Raw genomic sequence first — 26584 nt, forward strand, 5'->3', positions numbered from 1 at the left:
AAGTGTGGAAACCTGTTGATGTCTGAGAAAAAGTTGCCGAGCAGGGATCAGGCTGGTTAAAGACTTGTTTCACACAGCAGCTGCTCCTGACTGGAGAGCACAAACACACACTGGGCAGGGAGATTTGGGCTCCGACTGCAGGAGTTGAAGGCCGTAATGTCAGGAGTTGTTTGCTCACAAAATCCTTCTGTTATGAGAAGCTGAGATAGACGATGAGTTACAAATTGAACTGCTGGAACATGTTTTTTTTCTTTGATTCTTTCTCAAGATACTCCTTTCGAGACAAGGAGAAGGTTCTCAAATCTGACTAACTACTTTTACATCTTCTGGAAGAATGAAAAGTGTGAATGCACACTTACATTGGCGATGTCTCTCTCAAAGTCCATGACACGTGTAACCTCCTCTCTGATCCTGGTTTCGTTGATGTCCAGCCCACGGTCAGTGCGGATCAGCTTTGCCAGGTCAATCATGTATTGCTCGTAGGCCCGACATGCCTGTCAAACATACACACATGCACACTTTCAGGATATTCATTTCATAACTAAACAGGAAGGAAAAGAGGTCACTGATTTGGATTTAACCCATGACCAAAACAGGGGGATGCATGCACTTGCGGAAACACACACACACACACACACACACACACACACACACACACACACACACACACACACACACACACACACACACACACACACACACACACACACACACACACACACACACACACACTCTCAACCTGCCTGGAGCTAAGTGTGGTTGAGTGCTGCTCTCTGCAAATCAATCTAGACTCCCTGGTAAACTGGAAAGTGAAACCAGAACAGAGGATGTGCGCTCTAAACACACACATCTGGTCTGGATTGAGGCGCAACCAAATCTATGCTGTTTTGCCCCTCTGAGTTTAATCATCACTTACTGCCTGTGAGTGCATTTTTATTTATTACATACACACATGCTTTCAAAGTCATGTAAGCGTGCAAATAAACACAAAGTTAATTAAGGTTCTGATGTTTACACGGATACTCTCATCATTTGTCATGCATTGTGTTTCCTGGAAGAAACTCCAGGGGACATGCAACCCAGACTCAGTGGCAGTGACCCAAGTGAACACAAGGAGCTGTTGTGCCCAGTATTTGGTTAAAAGTCTTAATTCATTGGATGGTTAGGTGTGTGCTAATGTGAACTTTACCTCTGTGTAAGGTCCTGTGCAAGCGTAGTAATCTCTGGACAAAAGGCCAAGGCTTGCCTGCTGGTCAAACTGGCAAGTAGATATTTGAGGTTGGTTATTTTCCAGCTGGTTGGGTATGTTGTGTGAGCATCAGTATCATATGAAACAGAGAAACAAGGGCTTTCCGGCTACAGTTGCACACCTACATGAATGATGTGTGAATTGGAGTCCCTGTCGTCCGTGCCAACGTAAAAGTTAACCAATAGTTGAGATCCAAATTTCTCGTTCAGCTTGGCAATGATATCCTCCAACCTCCACTTTTTGCCTGACAAACACAGAGAGGAGGACAAAAATGGGAACCACTGATTTGTCATGGAACCTGTGAGGTGTGAAAGTGGGAAAGGAACACTCTACCATAGTTAGCTTCCCAGTTATCCACAGCCATGGGCCACTCCAAGACGTATGGCAGCGTTTCAAGCAAAGGGGTGCCTCCTCTGAGCTCAATTAAACCTTTAACAGAGCACAAAAGTCAGTTTTAATAATCAATAGCCAAATTTTACACTAAAACAAATTCAGAAATTAACTTAAAAGAAGAAAAGAAACCTGGTTATGATTAATATGTTCCTCCTCTGATCAAACACAGCTAGTGTACGTCAATTTGGGCATATGTAAGGAGTTTAATGCTGTGATGTCTTAGACATACTGCACTTTAAGAAAGCATTTATCAGAGTTCCATGAGCTCTTAAAGCTGAAAGACACTAATCCTTTGAAAAATAATAATGAATTCAAATAATTATTAAAGTTATTTAAAACCCTTGCTGAGTTTCACTCTGCAAAAAAAAATGAATGAGAAAAAAACATAACCTTTGATGACAGTGAGTAAAAATGTTCACTTAAGAGCAATAGAAGACAGAAAACTGTGTTCAAGTCTGATCCCTGCTGACTCACTCTCATTAGTACAGGACTTGTAAAGGGTCTTGGCCTTGGTGAGCGCAGCGGCTTCCCCCTCCTCTGTTTTTTCAAGGACACCTACAAATGGAGCAGAGAAACAAAGCAGGCATGAAGTAAAGATTCACAGCTGAAAGATAAGAGAGGAGAGAGTGTACATGTGGAGACAGAGAGGAGTGTAGATAACCTCAGGTACAATGAAGCTATCATTTTCTTTTGTTGATCAAAACAAAATCCAGCCCAGATGCGTTTCATCATTTTAATTAAGGCATTTTGTCTGTCCTTGTGTGCCAAGACAGTGCCAGTAGAATAAACTTCACACTGTGGCAATGCATAGCAATCAGTGACACAACAGAAAATATGAGTTAAATACGAGACAAGAAAACATGTTACGACTGCATCTTAATTGGAAAACCTGATTGAAAACTAATGTCAATACTTCTCGATTTCATTCTCAGTATTGTAACTTTTTCAGATGGCAGCTGTTGCAAAGTTTGACAGAACTGCCAAATATCTTAATAGAGTTTCTTGATCGATATCAAAGCATCACAGAGAACAAATAAAACTTTAATGTGAACCCTTTCTTACTGAACAGACTTCACAGACTCAACAGTCAATTTTCACTATTCTTGCAGCTCTACAACATCATATCAAGTACACTTTGCCAGCTTTGAAAAAAGAGAAGGGGTTATATCATCTAAGGCATCAAAAGCATAACAATAGCAGGAGCAACAAGACTTGGCTACAAAATGTTCCCTCACGCTGTGCATGGCCAATCTTTGCTTCAAATTATTTAATAACAAATTCAATACAAACTATTAGTTGTGGTTTAATTAATCTTTTCATTGAGTGATAATTTGGGTCATTTACTGTAAAGGTCAACTTTGTTGCATAAACCACAAATTTAAGTGGTAACACGCACTGCATATTTTACTCTCTTAGTGCTCTAAATTGGATTTTCAGCATGGCAGCAGTTTTCAAGGTGAGGGCAGTGACCTCACAGCAGCAAAGTCACTGCAAAAAAAGCACAGAAGAATCAAAGTGCAACAAAGCGGTGGGTGTGGCTGTAAAAGGCCGTTTGAAAACAAGAGTGAGCACCATTGCTCGTTTCATTGCCTCCATTTATTGCCTCTTCAACACCTGTTGTGGGCATATGGACGCCAGTTAGCTAAGCCTCGGGCTGGATAGCGTTTCAAGGCAGACAGCTAATCAAAATGAGTGATAAGTGTTGGGGTGTAAACTAGTTCAGCTGAGGGGAAGGGGAGAATGGGACCAACATTACACTCTTCCTGCACCGCCTGAAGGCACCTAGTTGCATGCTGTAGCTTTGAAGTCTAACAATTTCTCAGGATCTTGCGTCGCTTTTTAGCAGCATGAGCTTGGGAATGAGCTTAAATGAATGTTCAGATCATCAAGGTGCAACCGTACGCCCACGTGGTAATTTAGGTGTTTGCTAAAAACCACTGTGGTGAATGCAAGTGATTTGTTGTGATAGTGTTAGAAACTCTTTGCCCTCAGTCCTTCTAAACAAGAAAAAACCTCACACCTACTCAACAGGCAACTTTAGCACAACTTGAGCTTAAACTGTTGGGGGATTTGTCATGCAATGCCTAAAAAAAATGAACAAATATATATTAAGAAAAAACTTGAACTCTAAGGTTGCACTTTTTGAGCTGGAAACACCTTATGAGCCTGACTGTAGCACCACAGAGTTCAGCACAGATGGTTCAACTAGTATGTCAGGGCTCCTGGGTGGAACCGGGCTCTTCTTTAAAGAACATTTTAAAAAGGCCTTGACGGATTGGGAGCTTAAATCCTGACTGAGTCACTTCAGTTAGTTCCAGCTATCATGATATACAGCACACGGTTGTTAAACTCAGCGAAGATTTGGGAGGGTTTTGATGTGATCCTTTGAAATCCATGAAATCCAATACCTGGACATGGTTCAATGCCCTACTTGACTTGACTTAGATGGAAAAAAAGAAAAATCATACACATTCATATAAGGTTTATTGTTTTTGTGCAGGGCTAATATTTACTGTTTTGTGATTTCTTTCCATCTAAAAGATGCAACCATTGACTTTCCAGAAGCCTGTGGATCCAGTGACCAGAATTTACTTTGCTGATTTGGTTTAAGGAACTGCATCATGAATAATGGATGGTGTTAATCTTATTTGATCAAACTCTAAGCACAGAAGACAAACATCCTGTACATGCAAATTGTATGCAAATTGTTCACTTTATGATCATCTTTGCTGCTTGCCATGGAAGAAAGGGCATTAACAAGCTGCTGAAATTGTATGAGAGCAGTCAGAAGCTCATGAATGTTCCATTTAGACATGTTTCTCATCACAAAGCCATGTGCATTTACATTCATATCAAACATTATCTAATTTGTTTGAAGATGCACAGATGTGTCATGATGGCCTTATGTGCGAAACTCTTTTAGATAATGCATATTCAGTGATAATTCTACTCTAATCTCAGGTCATGAAGGTGTTTTTGAAGTGTGATAATGCTACAGTAACAAGCATCTGCCAGTTTTGCTCATCAGACAGAATGTGTCTCATCAGAGAAACCAGAATCAAGCTGTGCAAACAAAGCGTGCTATATAGTTTATGTTTTAGTCACAATGACTGTATCAATTGCTCAAGACTCTCCCTTCTTTAAGAAATACAAATGGTTTGAGCAAAGTAAGTTTGTACTTGGCTTCAGGTTGCAAGAAAAAACATTTGGCAAACAATGAAGTTCCTAACCCAGCCTGCCTGATTCTAATCCGACCTCTTTTGCAATGCATTGTGCTTATATAAATCATGTTAACAGAGAACAAACAAAGACTAAATATTTAAAGCCAGAATGATTTTATTCAGATGTGAGAAGATTATAGTTCATTGAATTAAAACCAAATTTCCGGGACCATATTTCCAAATATAAATAAGATTTGAATTGTTTTTGTCTTTTGGAAACATACGTATCCACAACAAATTATCTTTTTCTTTTTCTGGTATTTGTCAGTTCCATAAAAGGTGCATTCCAGTTCGCTTACCTTAGCTTGGCCTAGCGCAAAGATTGAAAACAGCTAGCCTCGCACCTGAAAAAATGATCAATTTACTCTCTATATTTGGGTTGATTACCCATAAAAACTGCTTCATCCAAGATTTGACTAGTGCGCTGTTTCTTTGCTGACCTTACATCTTTGTGTCTTTGGTGACATCTGTTGCAGGAGAAAGTCATTGCATGTGTATATTTGGTTGGTCAGGTTGGTCAGTCGGTCGGTTGGTTAGGTTGATTTGGTTGGTTGGTTGGTTGGTCTGGTTGGTTGGTTGGTTGGTTAGTTGCAGTTACCATGTTCATTCCATGGGTTAAGAAGACTGCTTATGACATTAGCAGGGGCATTACTGCACCATCAGTTGAGGCATGGTAGTTTTTATCTCACTGAAGCGTGAGCTAGACATTGAATAAACTGAAAATATTACAGATTTCATTATAACCTATTATGTTGAATAATTACAATTCTCTTGGGCTGGTGGGTAGCGCTGTTACCTCACAGCTAGAAGGTTCCTTGTTCGAATCCCCGGCCGGGCGGGTGCCTTTCTGTGTGGAGTTTGCATGTTCTCCCTGTGCATGCGTGGGTTCTCTCCGGGTTCTCCGGCTTCCTCCCACAACCCAAAAACATGCTCAGGTTGATTTATCACTCTAAATTGCCCCGTAGGTGTGAGTGTGTGCATGAATGGTTGTCTGTCTCTCTGTGTTAGCCCTGTGATAGGTTGGCGACCTGTCCAGGGTGTACCCTGCCTTCCGCCTGAAGCCAGCTGGGATAGGCTCCAGCCCCCCGTGACCCCTAACGGGATAAGCGGTCAAGATAATGGATGGAATTACAATTCTGATTGTTCAATACCCTATAGCAATGGTGTATTAATTCTTGCCAGTAAAGTATTTCCAAAGTTAACCTGATCCCATTCATCAAATCTCATCAATTCACAGAAAAGAGCATGGTAAATTTCACCTCTGGCTGCTGACACTGACAAAAACATTAGTTCCCAATAGCATTCTAAAATGGTGAACAACACAAAGGATACATGTTATACTAAGTGAATAATATAATAGGTTATAATGAAATCTGTAATATTGTCTCTATATGTTAGCCCTGTGATGGACTGGCGACCTGTCACCCGGTGGCAACCAAGATAAACTCCAGCCCCCCCAAAACGAGATAAGTGGTAGAGATAATGGATGGATGAAGTTTAATTTATTCGGAGATCATGAAACTTTAGGTTAATCATGGTTAATGGCTGTCCAGTCACAGCAAAGAGAAGAAGAGACAGAGTAAAAAGTGCAGAAGCAGCAAGAAACGCTGATCAAATCGAAGGAGAAACAGGAAGAAACACAGCTACTTGACCATGAATGGAATTGTTCAATTCACTTGTTAACTCCTTGCAGTCTGTAAGTAGGTTCATAAGGCTATATATACCATTGCCATGTAAGCTAACCATAGAAGATGAGGGACATTTGTTTTGCTTTATACATATAGAATTTTTTTTTTAATTGATGAATTATGATAAATCATCTTTAAATCAATATTTGTGTGCACTTGTTGGTAATGTATAGTGAACAGGTGGTTACAGCTGACTGGATCATCTTAATGGTGAAATAACTCTGTCTTTGCATGCCAGTCCGTTGTAACAACCTGCTCGCTGTAAGCTATCCCGTACTTAGACACCCAAAGAGACACACGTGGTCAGATGTTTTTTGTACCATCAATCTTCTCATCTACACTTGACAAGAAAGGGAATAAGCTTATTCCAGATAATGATGAATTTTAAATGTCATTACTAATTTAAAGGACCCTTCTAACCAAAAGGATACTCCATATAAATGTTTCAACAGGATATACGCCATCATACTTCACATCTCAATGCAACTCCAGGATCAATACAGGAAGGAGGATGGATCTTAAATTACACAGCTGACTGACAGGAAACTCTCCCTGGAGTCTGACAAGACATCACTCATGTCACTGTGAGTCTGCATCAAAAGACAGAGACAATGAAAATGTGTCTTTCTAAGTTTCCCGACTTTACAAACAGACAACTCAAACAAAGATGGTTGGATAAAGCTCTTATCTTGTATGAGTCAAGGTTTGTCCCTCTCTTTAATCTCTAATTTATTTCATGTCACATTTGATCATCGTGACTTATAAAAAAAAAACACCTATTCTGTTACTATATAATTTATCAAAATCCACACGACTGTCACTCAACTGAACAGCCCCCAAATTATTCCAAATGAAATTCAATATTATTTCATAATCTTCTTTAATTCCTTTCATTTGCTCAGTGCCACCAGACATTTCTTTCTTTTACTTGCTACTTGTCTCAGTGCTTGCATGACTGAATTCCACATCATCCTGTTTCTACTCTTTCATTTTCCTAATCCTACCATTTTCTCATTACCATGTGTGCACTATTTATGTGCTCATTTAATCTTAATGAAGTCCTGAGATAGGGACCCTTCACAGGGCGCTTCCTGCAAAAGGGCACAGATCATGTGTGTGTGATTGGATTACTGACTGCCTGGTGCTAATGTTTAACCACAGCAAAGGCTTACCCTCTCACTCACACCACACTTACTCTCTCTATCACTGTGTGTGTGTGTGTGAGTTTGGATTTATTTGAGAATGGATTTTTATGCCACCTGATGTTTGTTTGAGACATCTTGTCAATTTGAAACCAAACCACTCAGCATGAGAGAGATTTCGCATTTTCAGTTTCTCTTCTCTTTATTTCCATTTTATCTTTGACTGCGCTTGGTTTGACAAAGCATCACGCTTGCAGTGTTTTCAGTTCTTCTTTCTTGCAATACATCATCATGAGGCATGTATTTAGAATATACATAGAACAATCAAACGTTGAAACTGAAATGAGTTGGTACTTAATGAGGCATGAATCTCAGCCAGCTACAAAAGAATCATTTAATGTTATATGAAAACATCAAAGACATATTTTCCTTTAGTCATTGCTTTAAATTTTTGTAGCGGCAATAAAGCCATTGAAAGGAAACATTAGACAAAGAGCACCTCTATAATTTCATGCAAATGAGTAAAACTGCCTATTAACAACTCCCTCAACGCCTTCAATAAAGTAGTGAATAATTTACAGCTTTATTCAGGTACTCAATAAAGATGAAGTGCATCAGATTATCATACTTAATTTGTCAGCTTGTTTGCAGTACAGGTGGTGATTTATCTTTATTGCTACCTTAAGGTTTTTTTTTAATTTCTATTCAACCTTTATTTAACCATGAGGAATCTCAAATCTCTTTTTCAAGAGCCCTGGTGGAAGATGCATGATTATGAAATAATAAAAAAACATGGAATAAAATGTAAAACAGCACATCTTTATCAAAATCAACCACAATCGTGAATATATCAAGCAGACAGCCAGATGGGTCTGCCTCCAAGTTGTTATCATCACCCACTATGAGACCAGTTCATTGAGTTTCAGCTCTGTTGTAAGGAAGGGAGCAGCGAACTTAAGCGCCTTTTCCCCAGTTCAGTCCTGACCTTTCTTCCCGAACAGGCAGGAAGAAAAGTTCCTCGGAACAAAGATTGTAAGTTCCTGTGCTCTTCTGATTAATGTAGGTTATAAGTTAGTGTGTGTTTGTGTTAGACCACAGATAAAGCACATTTGGAGTTGGAAATTGACAAGGACTGTATGAAGTAAGGGAGTAGTGGTACACAAAAATCACACTTTGGTAGGTACCTCAGTTTACTACAGTTTACAGTGTACTGCTCATTTTGTGCAAAGTAAGGGAAACTAATGCAGGAAAAAAATGTCTTTAGAGAGAAGTTCCCTTTTACACATTATTTAAAGTGCAGCGTCAACAGTTCAGGTTAGTAGGCTTTCACAAATTTCTCTTTATAACATTCTGTATGAAACATAATATGATATATATATATTTTAAAAAAGAGAATAAAAAATAGATAACGGTGTAACCTACTCCCAAACAGGTCACCAATACTAAAATACTCTTAATTAAATTACACAAAAAATATATATAGATTTTTTAAGAAATCAACTTTTCTTTCCAAGAAAACTAACACTGTTGAGTTTTTTGTGCTAACGCTTTTCTTTAATGCCCTTCCAGCACAGAAAATGAAAACACTAAAAAGACATTAGTATGTCCATCTGGCAGTCGTGAGTTCTACCAGATGCCTTAAACAAGTCGTATAAAGAGCTAATATGTCTTTATTGCTGGAACGTGGACAAGAAGGAATTTTAAAATCGCAGCTCAATCATCTTAAACATCTTTAAACCCTGTGGTTTTAACAACTGGGTATGGTCCTGGATCTGCTGCTATAAAAAGGTTTATGGTATTTTTTAACAATTTGGCCTGCTCAGAATGATTAGCCAAAGGCTGCGTTTTTGTTTTTGTATTTTCAGTTGTATTCAGTTGAATGTTTGTGTGGTGCCGTTTCAGATGCCTCAACAAGTTGGACATGCTGCCAGAAACGTATTGCTTCTGAACACTTGCAGCACACTACTTTCATCTTATCCACTTGTCTTCATCCTTTGTTGTATTTCCCTGGTAAACCAGAGTGTTCTCAAACAAGATACCTCAATGATAACAGGAGATCTTCAAGCTCTCGTTTCTTGTTTGTTGTGGCCACCATGCATGCTATGTGTGTGTGGTGTGCTTTCGTCTTTCAGTCCTTGTGGGGACTTGTATCTCCACACATCTAGATTGGTTAGCATCAGCAACGTACAGAAAGTACAGTGCAGTGTGAAAATAGTACATTTACACCCCTAATGTGAAGGGGTCCATGACTCTGATTGCATTCTTATTTAGTATTTTCTTAGCCAAGGTACAGTATATGGTGACTGACTGGTGCATTACTCTTAGGACCCTGAAGGGCCTGAAACTCTCAATCTGAATTCCAAATATGGAGAACTGAAATATCAGATTTGTCTACACTTACATGCAAGAAAATAAGTAAATTGAATTCCAATAATGAATTCCTTCTGCTGGCACCACTGAACACTACAAGAACTACAGTATTTGCAGAAAAACATTTCTCAGTTTAAAGCAAGAGTTTTGACAGCAGATTATAAATCAAATGCGCTTAAAAAAGGAAAAGAGATCTGATAAATGTGTCTGTCACAGGCCTTAAATACAACTATCAAATATTTTTTTCCAGGCCGCATGAAAAGATGAAACGATGGTTTTCTACATGCCTATTAAGATCATCGGTTGTCTTACCTGTCCACCTGCCTACCTGCATGCACTCTAGCTTCACACTCAGTGCACAGCTGGAGTTTAAACAAGTTGAAGCAGAGATGTAGTTAGACTAAACAAGCTATCCACACAAGAACAGCAGAGAGAGGTTGTTGAATAAGGTTAGTGTTGACAATGATGCATTGAGCTACACTCCTGAAAACTCTCTTAGTAGACTTTTTCTCCATCAGCTACACAGTGCACGTTTATATCATCTGGTAGGGCCGCTTTGGGAGGAGGTCTGAAGATAATCTCTGGCAATTTTTTCAGTTGGACATATACAAATCCTAGATTACTCTTGCTGTTTTTTTTTAAGATGTCTACCCCTGCTTTAAATCAGTTCACTTTAAAAATGTTGGTAAACCTTCGATGAATTTGGCAATGCAACATGTCCGTATATCAATGTCCGAGCAGGAAGACTTCTTTGCTGTATTAATGGGGCCTAAAGCTAAAGGGTAGCTCAAAGCCAACTGCTATATGGAAAGGAAAAATATGAGCTCCCTCTGAAACAAATACTGGACAGAAAATGAAAATGACAGCCTTGAGATGAACCACCGTAATCTTAAGTAAAATACGAGACTCGTGTTCTTCCTTCTGTTCAGGAACACTGACTTAAGAGTAGGGGGAAACTGTAACAGTGTCGGCTAAAAACATTTATCCACCTGAACAGAGTCCCTCAATTTATAGTTAGAAAACGTATTTTCTTCCAGCGAGTGTAAAACCATTTGTTTTGGTGAGCTCCTGACTTTTCCATTAGCCCTGCCATCAAGCCAAAGCCTTTTCTCCGTCTGCACAGTATAGCTTTTCTGTCATTTACTCAGTACCATGTTGTCAGTCAAAGTAATGCCTCTTGGCTACTTCTACTCAAGAGTTGTGTCATAGCTTGGTGGAGGTCTAAGCTCTATGGGCATCCAAACAAACATATTCTACTCAGCATTTCTAGGCAAAATATTTTTGTTGGCAGAGAATAAATGCAGCAATATTAATACTATTTTACTTGGCCACAACAGTTGTTCTGCTATCTTTATTTGACATGTTTGTAAGAAATATAGAATTTACAGTGTTGCGCAATTGCTTGGAGTGGAATTTTGATATCAGGGAGGCCATCATCAATCTCAAAAGTATCATAGCAGCCAGCTCTGTTTGACAGAAGTTCTGTTTCAATCACTGTTATCAAAGGGAAAACACAGACTCTAAGTCTCAGGTGACGTCACGCCTCCCTCACAGACATGCTTCAACACTTTTGGCAATGCCTAATCCGACAAGAAACAGAAGCTGGTCTATGTGCTGGCTGGAATTATCTCTGTACTATGGGATTTAAACATGGAGTCAGCGTGCACACGCAGATAAAAGTCACGGGCACAGACGGACGTAGTAGGCACACAGGGTTTAGCTTGGAGTTGACTACCACATGCTGTGTCACATTTCCTGACCTATCCTCAAACCTTTCCTCAGTGTACCATCATCCACTGGCAACAGAGCTCTTATTCGCTTCAACTCGGAGCCCCCCCATGGTTCATGTGCACCTTTCCTTCTATCACTCTACTGTCTTTCACAACTCTCAGTACTTAGTGTAATTTTTTTTTATTGTTCTCTTTCATCCGTCTTCTTGTACTCCCCTTTGTCTTTCTTGCACTAATAAGTTAGTAATTAAAATACTCACGGTCAATTTGGCCCATTATTGCACAGTTTGACACACCTGAGCCAAGGGAGCTGGAAAACAAACCCCCAAATTGTGTACACACAAGCTTTGGTTTCAATCAGAGTGCAGATCCTTGTTATGAATCATTTATGGCCTTTTACAGCAGCAGAGAACAATCCAAGGCATTTACAAGCAACCACAAATCTACACAGCTACTCACACACACATAAACATGCACGCAGACTTTTTTATTGCTGTCACGCTGCCTAGAGCGCCGCAGTGTCCAGGTGTTTCCAGGCCCCTGCAGCTGTTGACAGGAAAAGGATCTGTCCATCAGCGGGCGGTGGTATCCAAGCATGCGGCGGCAGCCAGCCTCAGGATCAGAGGTTACATGTTTGATGTCACCCTCAGAGTAGAGGTCAAAACTCCGCTGAGGACTAACACTGTCAGGGACTACGTCTCCACATGTATGAGCCATTACTGGAAAAATTCAACCTTGAGAGCTGGTAGGTTTTAATTGTTACTGTAACTGTTAGAGAAAGCACAATGCACAAATGCCTCGGTTTGCAATCTCACGTATAATCTTAAATACACAACACTCTCTTTTTACATCGCTCAAACACACACACACACACACACACACACACACACACACACACACATATACACACACAAAGTAAACCTGAACGAGAGTGTAAAGTACAGTCGGAGACATTCCAGCTTTGACTGGTGAGCCAGACACCCTGAAGGAATGAGCACAACACTGACGGTTGGTGGGGATTTAAGCTTCTGAGTGATTAAGGCCGTTTTTCCTCCGCTTCATTGCTTTTTACTATAAATGCAGCATTTACAGCGAATACTTCAATGATTCTCAAAACCTCAACCATTGCACTTTGCAGAGTATGTCATCAGGAGTCGGAATTGTTTTTCCTCTTTCTTCTTGTTTCCACCAAAAAAGAAAAAGTTTCTTTACAAGACCTCTGATGAATCTGCCCAGCCACAAGTAAAATACAACAAAGTGTGAAATGACACACATTCACAGAAAGACGTGCGATGTACGTATGTACACATTCAGTTACAAAATGCCTCGAACGTGCCCTTGTTGAGCAATGTTTATTTTCTCTTTATTCCCCCATGTGTGATTTTTATGGGTGTTAGGACTGCCATGGAGAAGTGAGCAGAACAGATGGGCCATAAGTTGCTCTAAGCAATGTACCATAGAACAAAAAGTTCATGTGAATATATTTTTAACCACTCCTGTAGCCGTTTTCTTGTTTTCATATCATTTTAGGTCAACATATCCTTTGTGTTACAAATCTTAGAAGCAGAAACAGCAGAGTAGGTTAAAAGTTAATGACTCGGTTTGAGAGCAGCAGGGACAGGCGTAGCTGTCTGACACCAGGAGCATGTGGTTAACATTGTGACTTAGTAGCAGTTTGGTTCTGTCTAAAACACCACATTTCTACCTAGAAACTACCTTACTATGTGAGTTGCACGAGTAAGTTAACATTAACTTTTGTTTACATACTGAATATTATGATTCAGTTGTTTTAAAGTGGAGTTGCATGAGGTTAATAACTCTGCAGCAAGTGCATGTGCTGTGTACCACCACAGTTTTGCTCTGTCAGACGGTGTGTGCAATACCCCAGTGGAACTGTTTCTGCAGAAAAGTACTGTGGAGCACAGCTTGGAGCAGCAGAAAATCTTGCAACAGTTCAACAAGATCATGAAGGAGTTTCCAGATCATGCAATAGCAACAATGTATAGAGAACTGAGGTTACTGTGCCTTTTTGTGGTTTATCTGCTGTTCATTTGGACTTTTTCCATGGTACATCAGGTTACAGTTTATAAAACAGTTAAACAGTTAAGTCTAACTGTATTGTGCTGTAACCTTCTGACACAGTTAACATCTTAGTCCTGTTGTTATCAATCTGGAACACAGATTGGTGGCTGTTTTGTAGCTGTCAGCAATATATTTACCATCCTCTTATCTATATGACCTGATACACAATCAGGTGTCTAAACATGATGTTTTATTTTGACCAGATGCTCTATGCTGTGCATGTGTCTGACATCCTGTCAAGGTCCATCTGCTCTGTTCAGCCTGATGCGTGCTAGATCCACGCGTGGGGAACCTGAGACAAGCTGTGGCTCGTGCTGTGGAAACACAAGCATTGACGAGAGTGGGCACAGATCAGCCCTGAAGTGCATAGCACACATGAAACACAGCACACACAGTTGCTGTGGAATCAAGCAGTTAAATATGTTACTTACAGGAGATCTTGATCCTCAGCTTGGCCCTGTTGTTGAGTAACCATCCGGAGAACTGACATGGCTATGAACCCCTGCAGACGAGGTCATCTCTAACAAGGAATTAAGTTAATTTTCAGAGTCTGGCTCAAACAGTAGTCCTGGTGTAAGTGTACGCTGTATTTTGAAAATTTTCAGCACTTTACTTTGCCGTCAGAAAGCCACTTTGCTGCAGCACTTTTTGTGGCTGCAACAAGATAAGAGCTCCTTAGCCAGGATTTTTCTTTCACTTGACCCTTTTCTGATCAAGGGAAGTCAGACACTTGACCCCTCCATTTATCCTGACCTCTATCCTAGACACACATTTCTTCCTCTTTATACCAGGAGTTCCCAAACTTTTCAGCCAGCCACCCCAAAAACAACCGGGCCAGAGTCCCCTTCTCTCCCTTGAGGTGGTTCGTAATTGTGCATGCTCACAGCCACGCACAATCACTTAAAAGCCAATTAAAAAACAGACATTAAACAACACAAAATAAGACAAAAGACAAATATCCATATTATTATTTACTAATTACAAATAGCTAGAATCAAAATACAAGTAATCGTTATGTTTCAACTACAGTAGTGAGTGGACATACAATATTCAATAAGCAGATACACCGGTGATGCTTTAAGCCTGAGATAATTAAATAGATGGTTCACAGAAAATTAGCCTACCTACTGTACACATGTTGCTGTGTGCTGCTGTGTTTGCACATGCCCTGTGCTGCTGTAAATAAACATGCTGCTAATGATACAGTCATTAATCTGTGGCAGCAAAGAAAAAAAGTAGAACATTGATTACATGTTTTATTTGCACTGTTTGTGTTAAATGTAACTTCATTTTTTTTGTACTTTTCAGTTATGTATAAAGAATGCAATTCTGTCGAGTCTAAAATGTTCAGATTATTTTGAAAAACATCTCACGACTCTGTGGTCAGTGTTTCATGATCCCCCCAAGGGGTTCCAAATCCCACTTTGGGAACCACTGCTGTGTCACCTAAAATCCTAACCTGTTCCTTTATGAAAAAAATGCAGACACTATAGTTCATTCTGTTACTTAAAAATCCAAGTGTGGGTTGTAACCATAGACTGGATCACAAAAGAATGTATGCATATTATGAGTTTAAAAGGCGAAGCTAATGCTAAAGTACCTTATACCTGCTCTCTTTCTAATGCCCAGCAGAGGGCGACACTACCGGTTCCAAATAAAGCCCAACTGTGTGGAAACATATGATTAAACAACCCTCCATCTCAGTTATTATAAGACCTCAGTAAACATTGTCCAGCAAAACTCCTGAACTCAAGGCTTCAGAACAATAGCTCCCAAACCAAAGAGTGATGACACGGTGGCTTCACACACTTCTTTTGTTGCAGTAATAACATGCTTTCAAAGTTGTATGGCAGTGACTCTTCAGTACATCTGAAACTCATGAAATCTCATTTTCAAGCAAATCCTTTTAAAGTAATGAGACCATGGGAGTCAGAATTCCAATTTAACACTTTTGTAATTACATTTTAAGTGGATTTAGATTAACTTTTGCTTCTTTGAGCACCGCTGGGGAGGTGAAATGTATAGAATTAAATGGTGATTACATTACAAGCATCTCTAAATTTGATGTATTGATGTGGTGAAAGGTACTCATCTCAAAGTTTAATGGATGTAAGGGCCCTGAGACCTGTCTGTTTTTAAAGAATATGTTAAAACATTTGTTTTGTAGAACACCAAATAATAAAACAAGGTTAAACATTTAAGAAAAGATGTTGGCTAAAGATTTGTTATTGGTCCTTTTGCCTTTCAAACACTTCTGAATTAATTTACATGTTTTTATTGGAGATGACTTGATGTTTCGCATCCAGTTTTGTATGGAATGAACAAATTCATCTGTAACCACCCATGAATCAAGTTTTTCCTCCTGAAAAATAATCTGCATGTCATCAATGGACTAGTCAAGGGCAGGCAGCGTAAGAAAGGAGGGAAAAAAGAGATACTCTAATACACGAGACTGTGTTTTTCCCTCAAGATTGGACAGATATAGTGCCCAAGGCTGGTGCAAATTATCAAGACCGGCTGCACTTTAAACCCTGGTTTTCCTTTCCAACTGAGGATCAATCTTCCTCATACCCCCTGAATCATTCTGTTTTCCAAGCAACCAATCTGAAAACTCTTTATTGTGGTGAAAAGGACTGGCGTATAAATTGTAAATTTACGGTAGATGAAGAGTGTTGCTTGTCCATGGAAAGTTTGTGCCTGTTCAAGATTTAGCACCCACTGCTCAAGACTCCGCTGGCGTTCTCACGGACAACTTGATGTGAAGTAAGGCCCCTAAAACACAAATCTACAAGGGCTCACGCGCTGAAACTTGACCTTCTCAGAATAAACCATTCCACAAGGACACTAACAAGACTCTAATGCTTGCTAAAAGCTGGCAAAACACCAGAGACTCACAAACAAAGTAGCAATTAAGATTTTTCCCACTGCCTTGTATTGACGTCTTTCAGAGGCAGCCTGAAAATCATGTTCACACACAGATGCAAACACACAAATGGAGTGATAATGCCACCTCTGTCGACAATCTGTTGGGCCACAACTTGGTGAAACTCCCATGGCATCTGTGATATCTATAGAGCTGCAGTCCCTGAGGAAAAGTCCCCTTCAGCTTATGTCTTAGAGACTCTTTTTTTCAGTGCTCTTTAAAAGTAAGTGGGCTTAAAGGAGTACACTTTTAGGTTGCTTTACAACTCTGCATTATAGACAAAATACAGTATTATCACTGTAATAGAAAATATTGCCCCTGGTCCTAACATCTTCATGCATCACACATTATACCCCTCTCTTTCCATGCTGCGGTCTTTCTGCATGTCTGCTAGCTTTTGTGCGTGGGTGTGTGTATGTAGGCGTCTGACCTTTAAGGATGACCTCCAGTTCATCCCGTAAGATGTCAAAGGTGCTGTATCTTGAACTGGTCTCAGGAATGATGTTCTTTTTCAGCCAGCCTCCACAGGCATACTGGTAAAAGTTGTCACAAGGGTCCACGCTAGCATCCATGTTTTCAATGAGGCGAGACGCTGCAAGCAAGGAAACAAAGCTTTGAGGACCCAAGACAATACAGCTGGTATACTGTTACAAAGTGTATTGAAGATATCAGAAATCCCTGAAATTCCATGTTTTGATCTGATGTTTTGGGAAATATACACATTTGTCTTTTTAGTGTAAAGCTACAGCCAGCAGCCTGTTAGCCAAGCCTAACAAACACGGAAAATGTGCAAAACAGCAAACTCTGACAGAGGGAAAACAATCTGATCCCAAAGCAAACTGGCTTACATTTTACTGTGTATTACAAAAATGTAATCTAGTTTGTTCACAATCACAATGAAAAAGAAGCATAATATTAACACATGACTTCAAAAGAAGGTTATGTGCTCTGGAACTTTTTTATTTATTATTTATTTTAGCTAACAGCTATCATTTCTTTAGGATAGCCAAAAGTCACTAACTTACCCAAGAAGGCCACACAACTTCTTCAAAACCCCAATTCTACTGTTTCACACTTTATTTTCATACGTGTTACAAAAATTTGATAGAATAGGTTACATTTATTGCTAGCCTTAATGGCGTCTGTTACCTTCAATACAAGCTAAGCTATTGATTCCATTCTTTGTGCTAAACCAAAATAACCTTCAAGCTTTAAAATATCATACACAGGCCTGTGTTGTTGTTTTTTTAACATACATCGTTACAGCAGTAGCAGTGTTTAGTTTGGCACCAGTACTGGAAATATGTTAACTTTTTTGAGCTGCAGTTAAATTACCTCAGGCAGCCGAGAGGCCTCTTGTAACAAGGCTGTCTTTCAAATCTGACAGAATTGGTTTCTCAGAAATGTGATGGATATGAACTGGCATGTAATGCTGGAAACAAGCTGATGGAGTAATGATTTCCTAACTTACTAATGGATATGTGATGTTGCATAAAAGAGGTTGATCAGAGAAAAATCAGGGTGCTGATTTTTTACAGTTAACTGATAGGAGTTCTGTGATAGCAGCAATACTTAGGTCTGTTCTGATATTATAAGATCAGGGTTTTTCTTAAACGCACCACAAAAACACTGATTCTTAATGTAAAACTGCTTTGTTCAGTCTTTTAACTCGACTTGATTACTGTATTTGTTTGTTTTTAAAGGGGAGGACACAACACAGGAGAAACAATCTAAGCTAACATGACTTGACTCCAAGCCCTTTAGGGTGAGCTGTGTCGCTGGCATCATAAAAACATACATTTCTGTGTATGACACTTCTATATTCAATGTAGCTCTCAATAATGTTATTTTCTTGTACTCGACTGTTGTTGTGGGGGTAGTTTTTCTTTGCCTATCTTTACGACTGGTTGTTGTCTTCGGTGGTAGAAAGCATCTGAAATATTTCTGGAGACGGTTGCAGTAAATTGTTGGTTAGGACACTGTTTTGGAGAAGGAAGAGTTGATTTTGGGAAAAACAAGTTGACTTTTTTAAAGTGATAGACTCAAAATAAATGATGATACTGTCCATGCATTGGCTAGTATATTCAATGTCTGCATTTTGGGATGTATCCGAGGCATTTCAGAAATTGATATCAGTATTGAAACTACTTTATTTCTCATTAGGATGCACTCTGGGTACATCCTGTGTGAAGCTTTCCAGGCACATTCGACTTGTAGCTGACCATCCAGGGTCTACCCTTCAGAGGTCACTGGATGGATTTTATATCTCACCCACATCTGACCCCGGATAAATGGGGGGGATTGGCGAACTGGTGGTTTGAAATGAAATGGTCTCATAACTGCAGTAAGCGAACCCTAAACTGAACTTTTAAAAGCGCATTAATACTTGGGTATGTTGAAACACTTCAGCTTTGGATGTGCATGTTTCCTGATGGATTTGCTTAAGCTGTAGACACATGCTCATACTCATTACCAGTGTCTAAGCCTCTATTGCACAGTTATTTGGAGGTGCTCTGAGGACAATAACCCTTTGCAACATGTTTCTGCTGATCACGAGTGTTTGTTTGATCACTGTTTTGACTTAGAGGCAACACATTCACAGTTGAAGAGGCCATTTTCTCAAAGCATGTCTGTATTCCCTCGGCTTCTGCTGCAGTCTCAATTTTCCCCATTCTGTTCTCCTCTGAGAAAAATCAAAGCCATCAGAATGAGACAATAAAGAAAGCACAAAGAAAGAAACAAACAGTGCTTACCTGACTGCGTGCAGTCAGCTGTGGTGCAGATTTCATCTACGGGAAAATGCAGAACAAATCATCACTCAGAGGGGTATTTGCAGTCATCAGTCATCATGTCAAATGTTCATTCTCTCCTTTCCCCTTTTCTGTGATTTATTTCTCCATCTCATCCTTCATGCACACAACTCTAAACTACTTAAAAGTGTTCCTTTCAACCTGTCAGGAATAATGCAGGTGCTTAACTCTTAATCAAACACAGTCTGACACATGCAGATACACACTTACACCAATCAGTTAACAGGCGTATGACCCACATTGTTTCATAAAGTGCACACAGATGGGTGAGCACACAGATGCAAACATTGACAAGGTGATTAAGATTTTCATTTTCCTGACAAAGCTTTTTTACACGCTTCAAATCAAACACACACACACACACACACACACACACACACATACACATACACACACACATACACATACACACACACTCCCCACTAATCCCATCGTAACTGTCAGCATCATCAGAAATAGAGTGAAAAAATCTTGTTTTTCGGTCAAAGTTTTGTTTTCTTGACCTGCTGAACTTCACGGTTGTAACTTTGGTCAATTGTTAATCCACAGATCTGATAGAGGGTCGGCTGTTTGCCATCCATGTTAATGTCATACTAGCAGATAACTCTTCTAAAGGCATTTGACAAGTTGAATCATTGTGATAACTCTGTTCAAAAAACAAGAAAAGCAGCAGTCAGGATATTGATGATTGGAAACCCCCTAGGATACTCAAATTGTGACATTGATCTGAAGCAGGTTCGATCAGTTCCCTTTGGCGGAGAAAACCAAGGAAATGATCCATTTCTCATTATGTGACATTTACAGCAAGATATAAGAGTCTTCTTGCAGAGAGGTTTGAAATGTGAAATAGCATAGCGTTTTGAGTTACATACTGTTGCCTGAGAACACAGGAAACTGTAGGGGAAAAAAAATAACCTTTGCACGCCGTTTTTCATCTTTTCTAGCTCAGCGGCTGTACTTTTGCACTTTGCTTTAAAAGCACACTGCTCGAGTGTCTTCTATTCACTTTAGCAAATGCTGTGCAACCATTAACCATGAACTTGGCTGTAAGTGATGGTCAAGTTATGGATACGTTTAAAAGAAGGCAAGCTTTAAAACTTATGAAAGGTTCACTTCATACTGTGGAGGCAGGAGAAAAGTAAAGATTGTCTGAGCTCCTAAAATAGTTTTTTAATTACATGACACACTTTGTTGGATCACTCTGGGTTTTTTTGTCGCAGTCTGATGAGGATTTTTTTTAAAGGATCCACTGGGGTTTCAGATATTTATCCACTGCTCTTTCTCTAACACTCACCGGTTTTCTGCGTGGCGAAAAGGATGATGAGGGCGACAATGACGATGAAGAGCAAGGACACGATGGTAATTAGGCCGATCTCCAGAGAGGTCCAGCGGGGCTTTTTAGCCGACTTGGGGGGGTTAGTCTCTGTCATTCTCAGATCTCCTCCTTCAGCTGCCGACTGTATCAACTCACCTAAGAAGAGAGAGAGAGGGAGAGCCATGGAAGATTGAGAAAATGAGGGGATAGATTAGTTGGTGATGAAAGTAACCCTAACCTGCAGTGAAAAGAATAGACATAATGTTCAAAGTATGAATCATATTTGGGCTGAAATTGAACCAAAGAATCTGCAACATCTGAGGAATTTGTGCATTTGACCTTTGCCTTTTCTTAAAAACAAATTTTACCATGTCAGCACCGTTTAGAAATCCAATTCTGAATATCCATTTATCTTCGAACTCATCAGTCAAAATGTCAAACATGCGCCTCTTTTAGCTTCTCAAATGCGAGGACTTTTTCACACTTTGGCAACACATCAGCTGCAACTGAGATTTATTAATTTTGACAATGGAAAAACAAACATTCTGTCAAGTCTAAAGATTTTTTAGGGCATCCGCTGAAAAGAGAAAATACAAAGCGAAAGTGAGATAAAAGGCGCATGATAGCGAGAAGAAAACAAATGCAGAAAAAAAGACTCAGTATTTCTTTAAACCAGTCTTAGAGCAAAAGGTGAGAACAATGGAAGTTCTTACCCTCTGGTGGCGAGGCAAAACAAAAAAAACACACACTTCTGAGGGACGGAAACAAAGACAGACCTTCCCTCTGCTTCTCACTCTACACTGTTGTTTTCCTCTCTGGGGCCAAGTGAGAACTTTACAAAGTTCATGTAACAAGCAGTTAAGTCTATCTCTAAAGGCAATTAATCCCTAATCCCTTGCCGACACACACACACAGTCATGCCCTCACACACACTTTTACAGGCTGGTGTCATGAGGCGCCTGTGCTGATGGGTGGGTCTCCCGGCATGCCGGCTGAGATGAGAGCATCACCCCGACCAAAGGACAAAGTCTCTTGGCTTCCTTTGAGAAAGCAGAGAGCCTCATACACACAACGCACATAAATCTTCATGCATCACTCACACACATAAACACAGCTTCTCCTGAATGTCAAATCCCCTGTGATTCCTCTTCATGACTAAACAATAGTCTAATGTAAGCTCCCTCAGGTAACAGTCGTTACCCAGCCTGGTAATTGGCCATTACTGCATACACCATGCACAACACGCCGCTCTCCTTACTCCACACCAGCATTACAACATGCATGACTTCACCACAGATCATTGCATACGCTAGAAGAAAGTGGCAGCCTCATTCAAGTAATAGATACCTTTCTCCTGGCAGTGTTTGCCTTTGACTTATGTTATTCTAAGACAGACACTGAGTCAACTCAAAACACAGCAGGAGATTGTTGAATGGCGGCATAAAAGGAGGAACTAATGAGACAGTGGGAAGACATGAGCTGATATGTTAATCACAACTTCCTGTCAACGTATCTCCAGCTGCAGGAGAGGGCAAAAAACTTCAACTTTTTTCCCCCTAGCCCTGTATCCTGCGAGCAAACACATCACCGTGACAGCCGTCCCACAGCTCCAATAAAACCATGCGTGCATGTCAGCATTGTAGAGGCTGTACAATATATTTCCTCACTGTTATACTGACACGTCGCATTCCAAAAATATGAAGCTCCTGCGAAATTTATTGAAAAAGGAAAAAGGACATTAAGATGAAGTTGAGGAATGTACAGAAAGAGCGAGGGGGGAGATAGCCATAAAATCAGAGTAGGACACTGAGAGGTTCTAAATCATAAGTGTATCCTCTTTTGTGGTCTAAGGGTGTTTGAGGTGTATGAATGTTATCAAACGATCAATGCATGTCCTTTAAATGAATTATCATTCACACATACTTCTAACTGATGTGCCATTCTACATAACCAGTGAGCACTAATCAGGATTTCAAATTTGAAATTTGGTCTGAATGTCCATGACCTGATTTCAACCAGTTCTCAACCCTTAAATCAGTTCATGAATATCAACATGTCAGAAAACACATTTTTGTCTTCTAACTTTGATAAATTGTTCATTCCAGGGCTGATAAGAGGACTGCAATGATTTTTGTGTAGGTATCTCCTCAAAGTAAGTTTTCAGCAGTGGTTTAAAAGCGAGTCTACGCAAGGATGTAGTTCAAATGCATTTTTCATATGAAACTATAAATACAAAACTTCATGGGCTGTTTGATGTTAACAAGAGAGCTCAGAGACATCGTAAAGAGACAAGTATTGAACATTATTCCTCTAAAAGGGAGATAAAATGATTTGTGCTACTACTTGGGCTGCACAGCTCCGACTTCAAAGGTCGAAAGACCCCTGGATGATGGCATTGAAGATGAATACCTGGAGTACAGCAGCGATAGTGAGGGCTACATATCCCATGAAGGTGAGCCCCTGACCATCATGCAGTCTTGAGTATGCAATATCTATAAGATGCACCTTGAAAATCGCAGTTAATATGTATTTGAATGTGGGGTGGATCTTGGGACAGAAGCAGGTATTCTGGAAATCTGATCTGTAGTGTTTAATCAACTTCTTTGAATAGATGCTGAAAAAAAATCTTCACTTTTCACCCAGTCTTTAACGTGTTTCTAGGATGGCCATGGAAATTGTTTTCTTCAATAGAAAAACTCTCACTTGATAATTTGGCAGTGTGCAGATTTTTTAAGTTATTATTAGGATGTTTTGCCATAATTAGGACAGCTGAGGAAAGGAAGGACATGTGGGTTGTGGAGAGTGGAGGAACATATGCAGCAGGGGGTCTTGGCCGGGTGTCGAACCAGCAACTAGGCCAACTGGCGCCATTTTCATTAAAGCTCCTTTAAGGAACTTTCTTTTTGTATTGATTTTGGCGCCCCCTATGGACAAAGTGATACTTTCTTTAACTTTTTGGCGTTTGTTTACTTTGACAGGAAGAGCACAGACCCTTAGCTGTACCAGACTTAGCTATGAGCTAATTTACATACATACCTTGTACCCAAACCTTTTATATCTTTGCTGTTCTTGTCTTGTATATGAGTTAAGTCATGTTTGCTGATGGAAAGTCACATGTATCAGTTATTAGGAAGATTTAAAAAAGGGGGGGGGTCTTCAGGGTGCACCGCCTGACACCCCTCGCAGTGGTCACAGGCATTAAAAATGACAACACAGAAAATCAGTCTTTATTCTAATGATCTAGTTTGCTTATATTCTATTTTACACGAAGATCCACAGTTGTTCATTTTAGTTTCTTTCAGATCCAGTTAAAAACTCCTCACAGGAGCTTTAACTTATCAGCATTGCTACTTGGTTCATCAAGATTCGAGTTAGTGCACTATATGCATGACACTTGTGCCTGAAATGAGAGAGTGCGAAATACTTGTTTGAACAAATGGTTATCATTACTGTTCTTGATAGTGTTCACACTCTGAACTTTTAACATTGCGGCTCTGCTGTTCCTTCTTCAAGGGAGTTGTGCTCCCATGCCTGCAGGTCGAAGACAAGGACCACCAAAGTCAAAGCTCTCTTTCTTGTTTTCTCTGCTCCCTGTCTTTCCGTCATGATATATCTAAAAACATAAAAATGTCTTGTGAGACCTCACAAATGCCTCCAAAATTAAACCCATCATTCACTAGGACACCTGAAAAACACACGTGTAGGTGCACACACACACACACACACACACACACACACACACACGCACACACACACACACACACACACTCACACTCACACTCACACAACTCAACAGGAGACTGCTTGCACAGTCACTCTTTTTAACAACCTACATCCATGTGAGCCATGAACATGCCATGTACCTAATTGAGTTTGAATAAGTGCAGGAATGTGGCCTACTTTAACTTAAAATAACACCTTCTCTGGGACATCACTTTCAACATGGAGCCTATAGCTGTACACTGTAGACTAGAATCACTTTAGGATCATTTTGGTGAGAGGAGGCTTGATGCCCAAAGGTGCTGTAATCTGGCAGGGGTGAAGTCTACCTCTTAAATTGCTTTCCATTGCTTTATTGGATTGCAGCATGATTGGAATAGAAATAATTGACTTGTAAAGGGATATTGGAACTCTAAACATTCCCATTGCCCATACAGCTGGAATACAGAGAACAAAAAGCACATGGGCACATAGGACATCCAGCTGGAAAATAAGATTGAATAGTTTCTGACTGGACTAAATGCTAAGTGGTGTCAAAAGTGGTAAAAGATACACAGCAACAGCACACACGCGGTCATTTGCAACTAAGCAAGACACAGTTAAATACATGCCAGCTCCTCATCTCCTGTTGCACGTCGGGAATTCCAAGGGGGGTGGCATGATCAACTGGTGCACGCTGCCCCGGCCCGTGTCGCCAAGCCGGCATGCGCATACGCAAAAATAGTGCACTGGCGCGCGCGGACCCACACACACATTTGTACAGAGAAAAACGCGCACAGATGGCACAGTGTTATAAGAAGCGCCCAGGCTGCGTGAACGACTTACCAGATGTGTCGGGAAATTTTCGGTCGATGATATATATGGGCATCCCATCCACTGATCAAACATCCATCAATTCCACAAAGGGAGCGCGAAGTGCTGATCGATCTGCTCCAGACTATCTATCTGCTTCACCCTGGATTTCAGCAAGGCACACACCGATCCCGCCTCTCTCCTTCTTCTCCTTCTCCTTCTTCTTCTTCTTCTTCCTTTGGATTTCTATTCTAGGAGTGCACATTCACACGCACACTCTCTCGCACAGACCCTTCACTTCAACTACCTATTATACTGTACCTCATCTACCCACAGAGGATCGCTGAATTCAAATGAGCCATCAGACACTTGCGCAGCGCAATTGGTCAAGTGTGTGATCCACAGGGGGAAGATCCCATATTTATAGAGCCTATGACATGTAGTGAGGCAGTGAAGCAGCCTTCTGAAGTTCCCCGTCAACCGAACCTCCTCCGTCAGGGCGGCGTTTAGAAGTGACCCTGTCAGCGGCACTTGCTGTCAGCAGCGTCTGAGTAGCTCCAGGGCGCAGGTTCAGGTGAACAGTGAGATGAGTTGACGTCTCTTGTTATATTATATTTCACTGTACTTACTTGTAAGGCTGTCAAAAATGAGAAAATCACCATTGTAATTGTAATAATAGATGGGCAAACTATAATATAATAGAAATCACAGCTCATATGGTAAATTGCTTCTTATAGACACATATGGTTGGTTTTGAAGCTTAAAGCCAGTGTAAGGAGTTTTAAGTGGTTGTGAAACAGACTGAGAGTAATAGTGATGTATCTTTAAAGTAAACAGGACTATCAGCAACACAATTTTAAAAAAAATTCATGGAAATTTTAATATCTGTAACAGCTGAGAGGGGGTAGGTGTCAGATCAGATGATTGACAGCCTGCCAGAGAAACACCCTTTTTTTATGTTTTCAAAAGCAAATATTCACAGTGAGTGGTATTTGACAGTTCAATGAGAGCAGGATGAGAAGTTTTGTCAAAAAATACTGCCTTGGCTTGTACAGCACATAATCAGCTTTAGCTGTTTTTGCCAGATGTTTATTATTTATTTTTTTCGAATTATCCCAGGATAAGAAAGCTGGGTTTCCCGTGATAATG

The 26584-nt window shown here is 40.2% G+C and overlaps 1 protein-coding gene across 1 annotated transcript in view; it reads right to left on the bottom strand.

Moving 5' to 3' along the window:
• The window catches only part of LOC117825454 (neprilysin-like), a 38498-nt gene extending 12480 nt beyond the window's left edge, over positions 1 to 26018 (bottom strand). The window contains exons 1-9 of the mRNA XM_034701317.1: positions 25469 to 26018; positions 20903 to 21079; positions 19552 to 19587; positions 17229 to 17390; positions 2117 to 2197; positions 1583 to 1678; positions 1375 to 1493; positions 1190 to 1258; positions 360 to 494 (exon numbers count right to left, since the gene is read on the bottom strand). Coding sequence (XP_034557208.1) covers positions 360 to 494; positions 1190 to 1258; positions 1375 to 1493; positions 1583 to 1678; positions 2117 to 2197; positions 17229 to 17390; positions 19552 to 19587; positions 20903 to 21079; positions 25469 to 25511 — 918 coding nt within the window. The 5' untranslated portion in view covers positions 25512 to 26018. The remainder of the gene's footprint in view (positions 1 to 359; positions 495 to 1189; positions 1259 to 1374; positions 1494 to 1582; positions 1679 to 2116; positions 2198 to 17228; positions 17391 to 19551; positions 19588 to 20902; positions 21080 to 25468) is intronic.
• Between the last annotated feature and the right edge of the window lie 566 nt (positions 26019 to 26584).

This window comes from Notolabrus celidotus, chromosome 14, assembly GCF_009762535.1.
Source record: "Notolabrus celidotus isolate fNotCel1 chromosome 14, fNotCel1.pri, whole genome shotgun sequence".
Classification (NCBI taxonomy): domain Eukaryota; kingdom Metazoa; phylum Chordata; class Actinopteri; order Labriformes; family Labridae; genus Notolabrus; species Notolabrus celidotus.